Genomic DNA, 12,793 nt, shown 5'->3' with positions numbered 1-12,793 from the left:
CTGAAGCAAGGCAGACCAATCCTCCTACATAATTTAAAAACCAGCCATGATTTTGAGTGTAGGTTGATTTCATCCTTCATTGGATATATCTGATATGTGATGGATGGAATTTAACAGAAAGATTATGCCATTTTGGCACAAGGGGTAGGATAAAACCATATGGACTAAATGACACCATTCTGGTTCACAGGAACAGAGAGACACTAGGGCTGGGGTTGAGGTGGGGGTACAAAAGCAAAAGAACTATGCTTACCTACATGTGTCAACCCACACCTAGAGTATTGCATCGAATTATGGCCAGTACACTTTAAAGTACATCTAAAGATCATTAAGCAGGTACAGAGGAAATTTACCAGAATGTTTCCAGTGATGCTACAAATTTAAAGTAGAGATTCTAAATTAATCTACACGAAGCAACAGAATCTGAGGAATTATGTTATAGATATGTTTGTGATAACGACAGGATTATATAAAGTAGACAAGGAAAAGTCGTTCCCGTTAACTGATTGTAAAAGGTAACTCAAAGAACCGGAGGATGCAAAATTGAGCTACATTTGCAGGGATGGTGTGAGAAAGAACCTTTTTGTAAGCAAATTGTAATGCTGAGAGAGTAGTGAAAGTAAAGCTGATGAATAAATGATTTCCAAATGAAGTTGCCACTGGCCAGATTGCTCTACTGAGAACTAGCATAGGATTTGCCGTATAGTCTCACTCTGTGCCATTATGACTGTCTGCGTTGTGTACCACTTATGTTTGATTAATTTCATTTTCTCCAAATCAAGATTTGTAAATATTCAAGTTAATATACTGTACTTTTTGAGAAACAGGTGTAACTAATGTAGAACAGGAATAACTCAACTCATTGTTGTACTGTAGCTCCCTCTAAAGGCTGTTAGTTTTAACTTGATTATTTTCACTGGAGGAATATTTAACTTTTTAATGTCATTTTTATTGGAGTTCTTTTGCCATTCTCACTTAAAAAATAGAGAACCATTTTAATGATAATGGTCTCATTGTACCATTCTGAATCGTTGACCCATTCTGCCTTTATTGTGATATAGTCAGCAGTGCAGAACGTATTTTTTTTTGTTTATCTTTTATAGGGTGCAAATATCACTGGCATTTGTTGCCCTTCGGTAATGTTTGATTTGCAAAAATATACCTTTGTTCATTAAAATATCTCTAAGTACATTACAAAACAATTCAAATCAAACATTGCAAAAGGTGCAGTAAAATATTATGTTTGTCAGGCAACACCGTGCAGTCTTCGGTATCTCAAACCAAATACAAAATTGGAACATGTGCTAAATATGTTAAGATTTACAAGCATCATAAAACAAGCATACACCCTGACAGATTTTATAGTATATTATGGCAGAAAGACATCAGTTTTTGGACTTTCTTCACTGTGCTTTGCCAGGGGCTGCCCCATGCTTTAATATGAGAACATTGGAACTAGGAGCTGAAGTAGGCAATTCAGCACTCGAGCCTTCTCCTCCAATCAATATTGTCGTGGCTGGTCTCATCTCGGTCTCAATTCTACTTTCCTGAGCTTGCCCCCTAACCTTTCAACCTATTACTAATTCAAAATCTGGCCTTCTCCTTAAACTTGGTGTCCCAGCATCCACTGCACTCTGGAGTACTGAATTCCATAGATTGACTATTCTTTGAGAGAAGTAATTTCTTGCCATCTGTTGCAAATTTACTACTTTTATTTTATCTAACAAGTATGACTTCATGTTCGAGATTGCTTCACAAGAGGAAAGACCCACAGCCACCCCTGTTTAGCAGCTTATAAAACTCCATTAGATCTCCTCTCATTCTTCCAAACTCTAGAAGGTATAAGCCTAAACTGCTGCATCTCTTCGTTATGACAAACCCCTCACCTTTGGAATCAATCTAGTGAATCTCCTCTGAGCTGTCTCCATTGCAACTTGATCCCTCCTCGAGTAGGGGGACCAAACCTATTACACTGTACTTAAAGTACAGTCTCACAAATGAATTGTACAGTTATGTAACATTTCCCTAAATATTTATGCTGTTCCTTCAGCAACAATTGCCAAAATTCCATTTGCTTTTCTTATTATCTTTTTTACCGACATAGTAATTTTCAGTGATTCATGCACAAAGTTACTCAGATTCCTCAGCATTGAAGCACTTTGAAGTTTCCCTCCATTTTGATAATAAGTTGCACTTCCATTCTTCTAGTCTGGCCCACAGAAGGTAAACCCGGACTTTGGAATTTAGCAGTATGCAGTATTCAGTTGAGGCAGTGTATCTTTGACCAGTTTGGTCCTCCAGGTGCAGTTAGGTTTGTCTTGGTGTATAGGCTTGCGAACTGCCAGTAAAACATTCTAAATTATATGCCCAGCACCGTCAGGTAATCTGATCTGATGGTGAAGGAGGTGAAGGATCTAACAGCCCAGTTCCTCTCAAACATGGCCTTGCCTCAATTCACAAGGCTTCCAAAGCCAGTTCAAACTGGTCACGGATGCTTGTGGGTCTGGCCACTGACATCGAATCCATGCAGAAAAGAAAGATGTCACTGCAAGTACCTATCCCTAATGGCCTTTAAATGTGTTGGCTTGCTAGGGCATTTCAGAGGGCACTTAATTGTCAACTGTACTGCACTGGGTCTAGAATTACATTAAGGTCAGACCAAGTGAGAATGACAGATTCCCTTCCTTAAAGGACATTGGTAAAACAGGCAGATTTTTAGAATATCAACATTGTTTTTGTCTTATAACAAAAAAACTAAAATAATGGAAAACACTCCAGAGGTTGGAGAGCTTCTATACAAATTGACAGAAGCTGGGTTAACACATCAACATGATTACTTAACATTTTTCTTCTGATGAAAGATAATTAGCAAGTGTTGAGCCAGGAAAAATGCAAGGAGGAGGAAAACAGAAAAGGGAAGGTCTGTGTTAAGGTAGAAGGTGAAGACAGGTGTGATTAAGTTAGCAGTTTTGGTGCAAAACAAAACGAATTCATGATGAGAAAGGTTTTTTTAAAAAAATTTCTAGACCAGGTGTAAATTGCTATAGTGGAACAGCAGAGGGGGAAGGAAGCATATAAAATCCGGCAAGGAGAAGAATGACCCTGCGTGTTCTGAGGACAAGGTGGGCATTGGTCAGCCTGTGAATCAGCCCAACAGCTCATTTGCTGATAATGAATTTCCAGCCTCCAACTCCACCAAATATTTGGTACAGCCATTACAACAATATGACAAATGGGAGCCAAGTTGAAGACACTACAAGAAATGCTGAATATCATGCAGATATCTGAAATACAAATGGTGATTCTAAAATTGGAATTCATGTAAAAGGACAGAGCCTAGATTCAACTGTTACCTAAAGGATGACCCGTCAGTCAAGCACACAAATATAGCACTACTATCTTAGTTTTATTAGTGTGAAGTATTGCTGAGTTATAAATGCAATAGAGACCCAGTTTTTGGAGCTCTGCCTCTCTCTCGCCTTTCATTCAGAAGGCTATGGGTTCAAGTTCTGCTTTTATGTTTTAAGCATCAAGTCTACATAGATACTGTGGTGCACTATTGTGGAAGCATGGTATTGGCTCAGATTAAACTGAGGCTCTATCTGCTTTCTTCATACAATGGAAAAGCTCTCTGGTTGTTTGGAGAATGGGTGAGGATCCTGTCTGATGTCTTGGACAATAGTTAACTTTCAATTAACGACATTTAAAAACTTAAACAAACCTGGCTGAGTGTTCACTGGATTTCTACAGTTGAAATGGTGACCACTTTCCAAATAGATACTCAAATGTTTTTGTGTAGATTTATAGCTTGGGTTTTGCATGTTGTGGTTGGTTGGCTCCCTGAGCTGGTTCATTGTTCTGCAGACATTTCATTATCCTGCTGGGAAACATCATCAGTGCAGTCCCTGATGAAGTGCTTTTGTGTTTTCCTGGCTGGTATTTAAACTCTGGTGTCCGTTGAACTGGGTTACCTCAATTCCGGTTTTTCCTTTGTAGTGGAGCATACATATGGTCAAACTCTGTTTGTTGATGGCCTTCTTAGTGGCCTCTAGGAATTCCCGTGCTTGCCTCAGGATTCTGGTGTTGTCCCAATCAAACTGGTGGTTTTCCTTGTCCATGTGGATGATGATGCATGAGTATCAGTCGTGTCTTTTTGTTGCTAGTTGATGTTTGTGTACTGTTGTAGCTAATTTTCTTCCTGCCTGTCCAATGTAACATTTGTCGCAGTCTCTGCAAGGAATCTTGTATATGATGGTTCTGTCCATAGTGGGTAACGTGTCTTTGGTTCGGATTAGTAGTTGGCGTTGGGTTAATGGGGGTTTGTGCGCTACTCTGATGCCCCGTGGTTGTAGGAGGATTGTCAGTTCAGATATGTTCTTGATGTATGATGTCAGGGCATGCAGTATCTTCCTGTTGTTGTTCGTGTAATAGGCATTGTCTGACCCGTTGTTCAGGTATCTGTTGTCCTTGAATACTTGGAGATACTTTGTTTTGGGGTAGTAGCTCATCCAAGTATTCAAGTACAACAGATACCTGAACAACAGGTCAGACAATGCCTATTACACTAACAACAACAGGAAGATACTGCATGCCCTGACACACTCATCACGCTACCATACATCAAGAACATATCTGAACTAACCACAAGGCTCCTACGACCACTGGTCATCACAGTAGTGCTTACACCCACATCAACCCTGTGCCAACTGCTAACCTGAACCAAAGACTCGTTACCCACTATGGACTGAACCAACATCATATACAAGATTCCTCGCAGAGAATGCGACAAACATTACATTGGGCAGGCAGGAAGAAAATTAGCCACGAATACCAACTAGCAACAAAAATACACAACCGATATTCACTTACCTCCATCCACACGGACAAGGAAAACCACCAGTTTGATTGGGACAACACCAGGATCCCGAGGCAAGCACGGGAATTCCTAGAGGCCTGGTTTTCCACTAAGAAGGCCATCAACAAACAGGGCTAGACCCTATATATGCTGCACTGCAAAGTAAAACTGGAATTGAGGTAACCCAGCTCAACAGATACCAGAGTTTAAATACCAGACAGGAAAACGCAAAAGTGCTTTATTGGGGCCTACACTGATGTTACCCAACAGGGTAATGAAACGTTTGTGGAACAACGAATCAGCTTGGTAAGCCAACCAACCACAGGATACTTAAATGGTTGAAATGTGGTTTGGCATGGCCTGAGGTCATGATGTTCAACAAATGCAATTTCTTTCTTCCTTTCGTGATAACATAATCAACATTGTCTGCTTTTTCTTTCGAACAGGTTGACCCATATTTGCCATATGAATTCACAAGTGAAGGAATGCTGGAGAGATTAAATGTTTTTATCGAAAAACAAGTATGTATATTATTTGACGTGAGAATATTATCATTATAAAATCATATTTCCAAATGGATCTGGGTTGTAAAAATGCTTAACATACAGTTTATAAGAACTTGTAAAATCTCCAATGATTTGATAATTATACCCAGTATATAGCTAAGACATAAAGACCAGCAAGTTCTGTTTTGATTTCCAGTTAGAAGCGAGTTAGAAGATCTCTGGTGAGTTGGTAGTAAGAGCTTTTTTATGAGATGTGACTTGAGGAAAATTAGCCCAGTTGCAACTGGAACTGTGTGCTCATCCTGTAATCAGGATCCATATTGTTCCCTTATTGCCAATATCTACATGATAGTTGTAACGCAGTGTATTAATGAACTGGATGTCATGACTTCTGCACATACCCTCATGATTCATCAGTTTTTCTAATGGCTGCCTGCAAATACTTCGGCGAAGCAGGGTGAGATATCAATTGCTTAGGTGCTTTATTTTATTTTACCAATAACAAATCAATATGCAAAGTATAAAATGTAATCATGTTTCTTCTGGATTTAACTATCTATATAAACCTCAAAATAAACTGGAACATTTATACAAGTATGCCACACGCTCCTTGCTGTAGGCTTCTTTAATTAACATTTCTAGTTAATAGTCTGGTTTTGATTAGCTCTGGACTTGAGAAAAGAGTTCTCCATTGCTGAACCAGATGTTACCTCCACTGTTAGTTGGCTGTCTGACTGGCCCTTCTATTTATACTCTGTCACATTATGTAGAATGCTTTTTTTGTAATTCATCAGTAGGATTTGTCAGTATCAATCAAATCAATGCCCCATCCCCCTTCCTGAAGATATATTCTTATGAAACTAAAATATGGTGTTCATTATGAATAGAACTGAGCATACATCTACAGATGTAAACATTTCTGGAAATTCTAAAAGAAAGTTATCATCAGAATTCTAAAATCTGCTCCCATTTATCCTTGCAGTTTTGTCAGTCTCCTTTTTGTCTGAGATAATGTTGGGCAACTTGTCTCATGGAAAAGCACATTGCACAATGCAGTGATCAATACAAGCTGCAATGTCACTTTATGGCTCTGCATTTCTTATCAAGCGACCAGAGAGTGTCCCGTGGAACAGCATCCAGCAGTCTGCCCCTAAGCAGTAATTGTGAAATACTTTTGTAGTTTATGCTTTGGTTTTCCAGACATTTCTGCTGTGTGTTTTTGAGCTCCTCTTCTCTACAAACAGAGATTGGATTCTTCCATGGTTTTTGAAATTTCTGCCTTTGTGCTTCAGGCATGACACTTTGAGTGTTTTTCTGTTTATGTTGTGCTTACTGTCCAATTCATATTTGCCTCGTTTTTGTTTCATTGAACTATAGAGTATGGAGGTTGCTGTCAAGGTCAGCATTCATTTCTTATCCATTATTAGTGACAATGCAAGTATTTTGGGACCACTCAAGTGCCACATAATTCTAGCTATTCTAAAAGGACAGGCTAACCAATTCCCTTTAACATTCCATGGACTTACTGTCATTTGCATATCACCATCAAACAACACTCATTACCAAGCATTGCTCATGACAATCAGAAATGTAAACACACCGGCCACATAAATACTGAGCTACCAGAGGCTGGTGTTCTATAGTAAATAAGTCCTGAAAACCTTTGCAGTATTCTTAATTTCTCTGGAGAATATGGCAGTGGGTCATTTTCCTGAACTGCAACAGCGTTTGGTCCAAGGAAACCCAGAATATTGTTTGATAGGGATGTTCTGAGTTTTTTTGATCCAGTAACAGAGGAGGCGTGGTATCTTTCCAAGTGTCTAGGAGAGGGGAATTGGTGATCCAACATGCTTGCTGCCTGTGTTGTAGGCATTTGAAGTCATGAGTCCAGAAGGTGTTGTCAAAGAAGCCTCGGTCAGTTGCTGCAGTTCGTCTTTTAGATAGTACATACTGCAACAAATTGTGTCTGTGACTTGGAGGGAGTGAACGGTTAAGGTGGTGGATAGAGTGCTGATAAAGCAGGTTTCTGTGGCCCATTTTTATTTTGAGCATATTTGATGTTGATGTAGCTGTGATTGTCCAGATAAATTAAGAGTATGCAAAGATTTTAGGGCTTTATTTACTATAGAATACCCAGCCTGTGGTAGCTCAGTATTTATCTGGTTGTTGTATTTACATTTCTGTCATGACCCATGCTTGGTAATAATGTTGTTTAATGTTAGGAGGTAAGATGATAGTAGTGCCATTGAATGTTAAAGGGAAATGGTTAGACTTTCTCCAGATGGAAATGTGAATACTTGCCACTTATTAGACCAACCTAAATATTGTCCAGGTTTTGCTCCATCTTTCCAGACATTGGTTCATGTGTTATTCTCCTGTTTCTCCTCACGAGCATGTTGTAAAAAAATTGATCTGGAGGTTGACATTTTGAGGCTCTGCATGTTCTTTCCTCCTCCTAATATCATCCTTTTTACCTCTTGACATCCTGTTGACATAAACACGGACCATCACTTTTGGTGGTTCATCCTGTGGTCTATCATCCCCCTTCTGAATGTTCTGAAGTCACTTAGAGGCAACCTGCACCCTGGTATAGGGAAGCAAGATACCACTCTGGAGTCATATCTGCAGCAACAGAAATTGCTGTCTATTCTGCAAACTATGAAATTCCTCTATCAGCAACACTTTTCTGACCATCCTCATCCCATACTGTCCATCATGTACTACCACCATTGATGCTCATCGACTTGTCTTTAACACTAATTCCAAAGAAACCATCATCCTCAACAGCAGAATATCAGTTATACTCAATCTCCTTATTTTGAACTCTCTGATAGAGTGCCATTAAGGACTTGCTACCTGTAATTCCCCTGATCTATTTCTGAACTCTGAAGCCCACGTTATCTAATCTCCAAGCTCAGAGTCTTGGAATCTGATCACTGAAAGACAGATTGCTCCTCACACTTGTGTTCATCCAGCTTCACTTTGTTATCTTGCTTCTCATACTGTTTCCCCGAAGACTTGTATTCTCTGCACTGACTGATATCCTTTTAATCACTTTATCTGTTGCCTGCTCCGCTGTTTCAGGATTGTGCACGCCAGTCTCTTTACCAGGTCAGTTAGTATCTCAGGCAGCTATTACCAGCAGTTGAAAGTTCCAAGTTGCAGTTTGTAGTGGTTGGATAAATCTATGTGAAGGCATTTGCAAAAGGTGTCATATTCAGTTCTGATCATCAAGTGGTTCTATTGTTAAAACATCCTCCTAACCCCCTCTGAGATGCAAATTGGGGCAAATTGTATACTGCATTTATTGTTAATACCACCACTAGGGGGCACAGTGCTCATGCATGCTCAGGTTTGCAGTGTCCTTGTCAGCTCAACTTGAGGAAACTGCAGCTTCCAAGAATCTCATCTGTGATTTCTGTTTAAAAGTATATTCCAGGGTTTGCGGCCTATAGAAAACATTTTCAGAGCCACCGAGTCTAGCTGTTCCTTCTACCCAGCCAAAAACGCACTGATAGTCACTCGCTTGTAGGATTTATAATCTGTCCCCAGCATACCTCCCTGCTAAGGAGGTGAAACATCATCTTCTCTGTGCCCCTTTGGCCCCTTACTATAGTCTTTTCATCAAACCTTCCCCCTGAGATGCTGACATCACTGCACAGAATGTGACAATATCAGTGGTGGAATTTCCTGTGGCCTGTTAACCTAATGCAAATGTTTGGGCTGTCATTTTGGTCGTTCAAGTAATCACATTTGTTTTAGATTTTGGGGTAGTATCGTCACACATCTGTATTTAAGATAGTTTAAAATGCTCATAAAAATAGATAGCACCACGGTAGCCAAGAGACCCAAAATTGTAATATCCCAATTCATAGCTCTGATTCTGAATGTTCAATTTACTGCAGTTGATCCAGAATGCTTTGCTTTGAATCTGATCTTGTAAATTTCATGCCTTTACTACAGGATTTCTGCCGTCAAAGAGAAAAATGGCCACCGCTAACTGCACTTAGAGTTAAAATGGCCAAACCTTCCCAGTCATGTGTTGAAGCCTGCCAAAGAGAGCAATTAATGTGTGAACCTGCCTTCTTCTATCAACTCAACAAAGAAGTTGAGCTGCAGAGGTAAGAGTTCCCCTCTAACCTTAATATCATCACTGTACCACCCCCTCTTACAGGGAAATTCTAATGCTCAAATCTTATTTAGAAAACAGAAATACTGTGCATACAGGTATTCAAATGACTTGATTCAAAATTGCTTTTACTATCCTATCACAAGTTAAATTAGAATCATAGAATTCCAGTGTGGAAACAGGCCCTTCAGCCCAACATGTCCACACCGACCGGTGGGGCATCCCACCCAGACTCGTCCCCCAATAACCTACCTCATCTACACATCCCTAAACACTATGGGCAATTTAGCATGGCCAGTCCATTTAGCCTGCACATCTTTGGACTGTGGGAGGAAACTGGAGCACCCAGAGGAAACCCACGCAGACACGGGGAGAATGTGCAAACTCCACACAGACAGTCGCCAGAGGATGGAATCGAACCCGGGTCCCTGGCGCTGTGAAGCAGCAGGGCTAATCAATGAGCTACTGTCCCGTCCTCAGTTCTTCATGAAATAGATAAGTACCGTAAGTGACAAGTAAACTAATAAAACCAAAGACACGATTTAGGTAACTGGGAAAGTTTGTTTTTTTTTGTTTTATTGATCCCTATTTTCACTAAGTGACTAATACAACAGCCATATGAATAATGTCATGATGCAGTAGTTGTATGGACTATAGATGCCTCTTGACCATATGGCAACTACTAGTATCCACAGTCAAAAATCTAGTTGTAAAATTAAGTACCACTGGATTATGTCTTGTGGTTGTTTCAGATGCTGCTTTGGAAATATTGAAATCCATACTTCACAATAAAATCATTTCTAGCTTCACCGATTTGAATATTGGTTTTAAACAGTCACAAGATCTTCCAATTGTGTAGATCCTTATTTCTTGGAGAGATTAGTTAAACTTATGAGAAAATGCCCACAAAAGTCACCCCTAGTCACTCTATGAAGCAACACAGTGATATAACTTTCTGTAGCAGTAAAATAGATGACTGCCACTGATGCGGGTAAATTGCCTTTGGTGCCATGCAGCCTGGTAACTGACTATGCAGGTATTTGTTGATACTCCTCCCAACTATGAGTTAGGCAGCTTCACAAACGACCTCAAGAATATTATGTAAGCACCAAATACACTGAACTTCTACTTGCCAAATGTATTTGGAGTTTGTGTAGATAGGTTTTACCAGACTTTACTTCATTTCATATTGAGAGTTTACCAACAGCTGAAGAGAGGAAATCAAGTGCAGCTGGATTGCGCAAAAGCTGTACTCAGACATGAATACTGTACCAAATGTCAGGTCAGAGAACAGAACACTCATTTCTACTTGTCTGTGTGACCATAACCTTTCAACTCAGAGGCAGAAATTCTAACATTGGACTCAGGTTCACTCCTTGTCTTTTCTCTCTGTTGAAGCAAAACTTCGTTCTTCAATCTAAGTGACTGGACTTACCAATTTTATTCTAACTTTATGATTTTATCCAGCTAACAACAGAATTGAATTTTGAAGAGAAATAAAAACAAAATAATTTAGCTATTTTTAAAGACAGAATCAACCATTGTGTTTCTCATGAGAGAAAGAAAATAAACAACCAACTAAAGTACCTGTACGAGATATGGACGTATGACTTGATCATGACTCAATTTGTGAGCAGTTGATTCCATGGATTTAAATACAGCATGTCAGTGAATCGTGTCACCACCCAAAAAGAGAGAATCAGTCTGAAAAGTGATGAAGAAAATTATCCTCAGCATATAGTATTGAATAAGATATTTCTTTTAAAAGAATATGAGAAAGCAGTTTCAAATTCAAAGTGATAAGAACAACTTAAAATAAACTTTTTAGCAATTTATTTCAGCAATAATTGTAGCAACAACTATTTAAAATATACTTCTAGTAAGGCCTTCCAGCTGCATTGGCAACATCATTATCATTATAACCACTGCAAACCAGCATTGTTATGAATATTGAATGAGATATGAAATAACACACAGGTAGTCATATTTTGAGGTGTTCATGTGACGAATTGAGTGCTTTCAATTAGTGCTTTGAATGAAACACATTCTGTTTGACTAATTCATTAGAAATCTTTAAGAAAGGTAATTTGGATAACGGAGAATTTGTAAACATTTGTTTGGAATTCTAGAAGCATTTGACAATGTGTCACATCGAAGGTTGCTACACAAAGTAAGAATTTTTGGTATAGAAGGTAATAGATTTGCATGAATAGAGGATTGATTGGTGAACATTGCTAATGTTAAAATTGCAAAGGAAATAAAATTTAAAAGTAGGGAAGTGTTGCTGATGTAGGACACTGGTGTTGCTATGTTTAGAGTACTGTGTGCAGTTTGACTTCCAAATTTAAGAAAGCACATAATTGCATTGGAAACAGAAAAGGAAGGTTCAGTTAACTAACTCCTAGAATGAGGGTTTATCTTGAGGGAAAAATTGAACTAGTAGTGCCAACGTCATTGGATTTTGGAAGAATGAGACCTGACCCTAATGAAGATAGGATCCTGAGGAGACATGTCAAAGTGAATGCTGAAAGGACTTATCCCCTTCTGGGTGCAGCAACTAGAACTAGGGAACATGGTTGGAACTTACGGGGGTTGGATGGTGACAAGATTTTTGTCCTCCCAGATAGTCATGAATCTATGGAATTCTCATCCCTAGAGAACAGCGGAGGCCATGTTGTTGAAGGTTTCAAAAGCTGAGTTTGATAGATTTTTGACTAATAAGGAACTCCTAAATGGGTAGACACAAAAGGAAAGTCAAGGTCGCAGTCAGGTCAGATCAGCCATAATCTTAACAAATTGCACAGCAGGCTCAAGAGGGCTTTGCTACTCTTGCTCCTAATTTGATATTTCATTACACATTAAAAAAAACAGAAAGCAAATGATTCAAAATAAAACTCATTTTTATCTTAAGACATAGAACATAGAACACTACGACACAGTACAGGCCCTTCGGCCCTCGATGCTGCACTGACCTGTGAAACCAAACTGAAGCCCATCTAACCTACACTATTCCACCATTATCCATGTGTTTATACAATGACCATTTAAATGCCCTTAAACTTGGTGAGTCCACTACTGTTGCAGGCAGGGCATTCCACGCCCTTACTGCTCTCTAAGTAAAGAACCTACCTCTGACGTCCTATATCTCTCACCCCTCAATTTAAAGCTATGTCCCCACGTGCTAGCCGTCACCATCCGAGGAAAAAGGCTCTCACTGTCCACCTTATCTAATCCTCTGATCATCTTGTATGTCTCTATTAAGTCGCCTCTTAACCTTCTTCTCTCTCTCGAAAACAGCCTCAA

General features: G+C 39.3%; 1 protein-coding gene across 5 annotated transcripts in view; it reads left to right on the top strand.

Moving 5' to 3' along the window:
- LOC125461933 (alpha-1,6-mannosylglycoprotein 6-beta-N-acetylglucosaminyltransferase A-like) overlaps nt 1–12,793 on the top strand; it is a 78,862-nt gene that overhangs the window by 58,045 nt on the left and 8,024 nt on the right. For all 5 annotated transcript variants that reach the window (XM_048551338.2, XM_048551355.2, XM_059654750.1 and 2 more), the window contains 2 exons: nt 5,302–5,376; nt 9,325–9,482. In XM_048551338.2, the coding sequence (XP_048407295.1) occupies nt 5,302–5,376; nt 9,325–9,482 (233 nt within the window). The remainder of the gene's footprint in view (nt 1–5,301; nt 5,377–9,324; nt 9,483–12,793) is intronic.

This window comes from Stegostoma tigrinum, chromosome 2, assembly GCF_030684315.1.
Source record: "Stegostoma tigrinum isolate sSteTig4 chromosome 2, sSteTig4.hap1, whole genome shotgun sequence".
In the NCBI taxonomy this organism is placed as follows: Eukaryota; Metazoa; Chordata; class Chondrichthyes; order Orectolobiformes; family Stegostomatidae; genus Stegostoma; species Stegostoma tigrinum.
The sequence above is the reverse complement of the archived record's forward strand: the minus strand, read 5'-3'. Positions and strand labels throughout refer to the sequence as shown.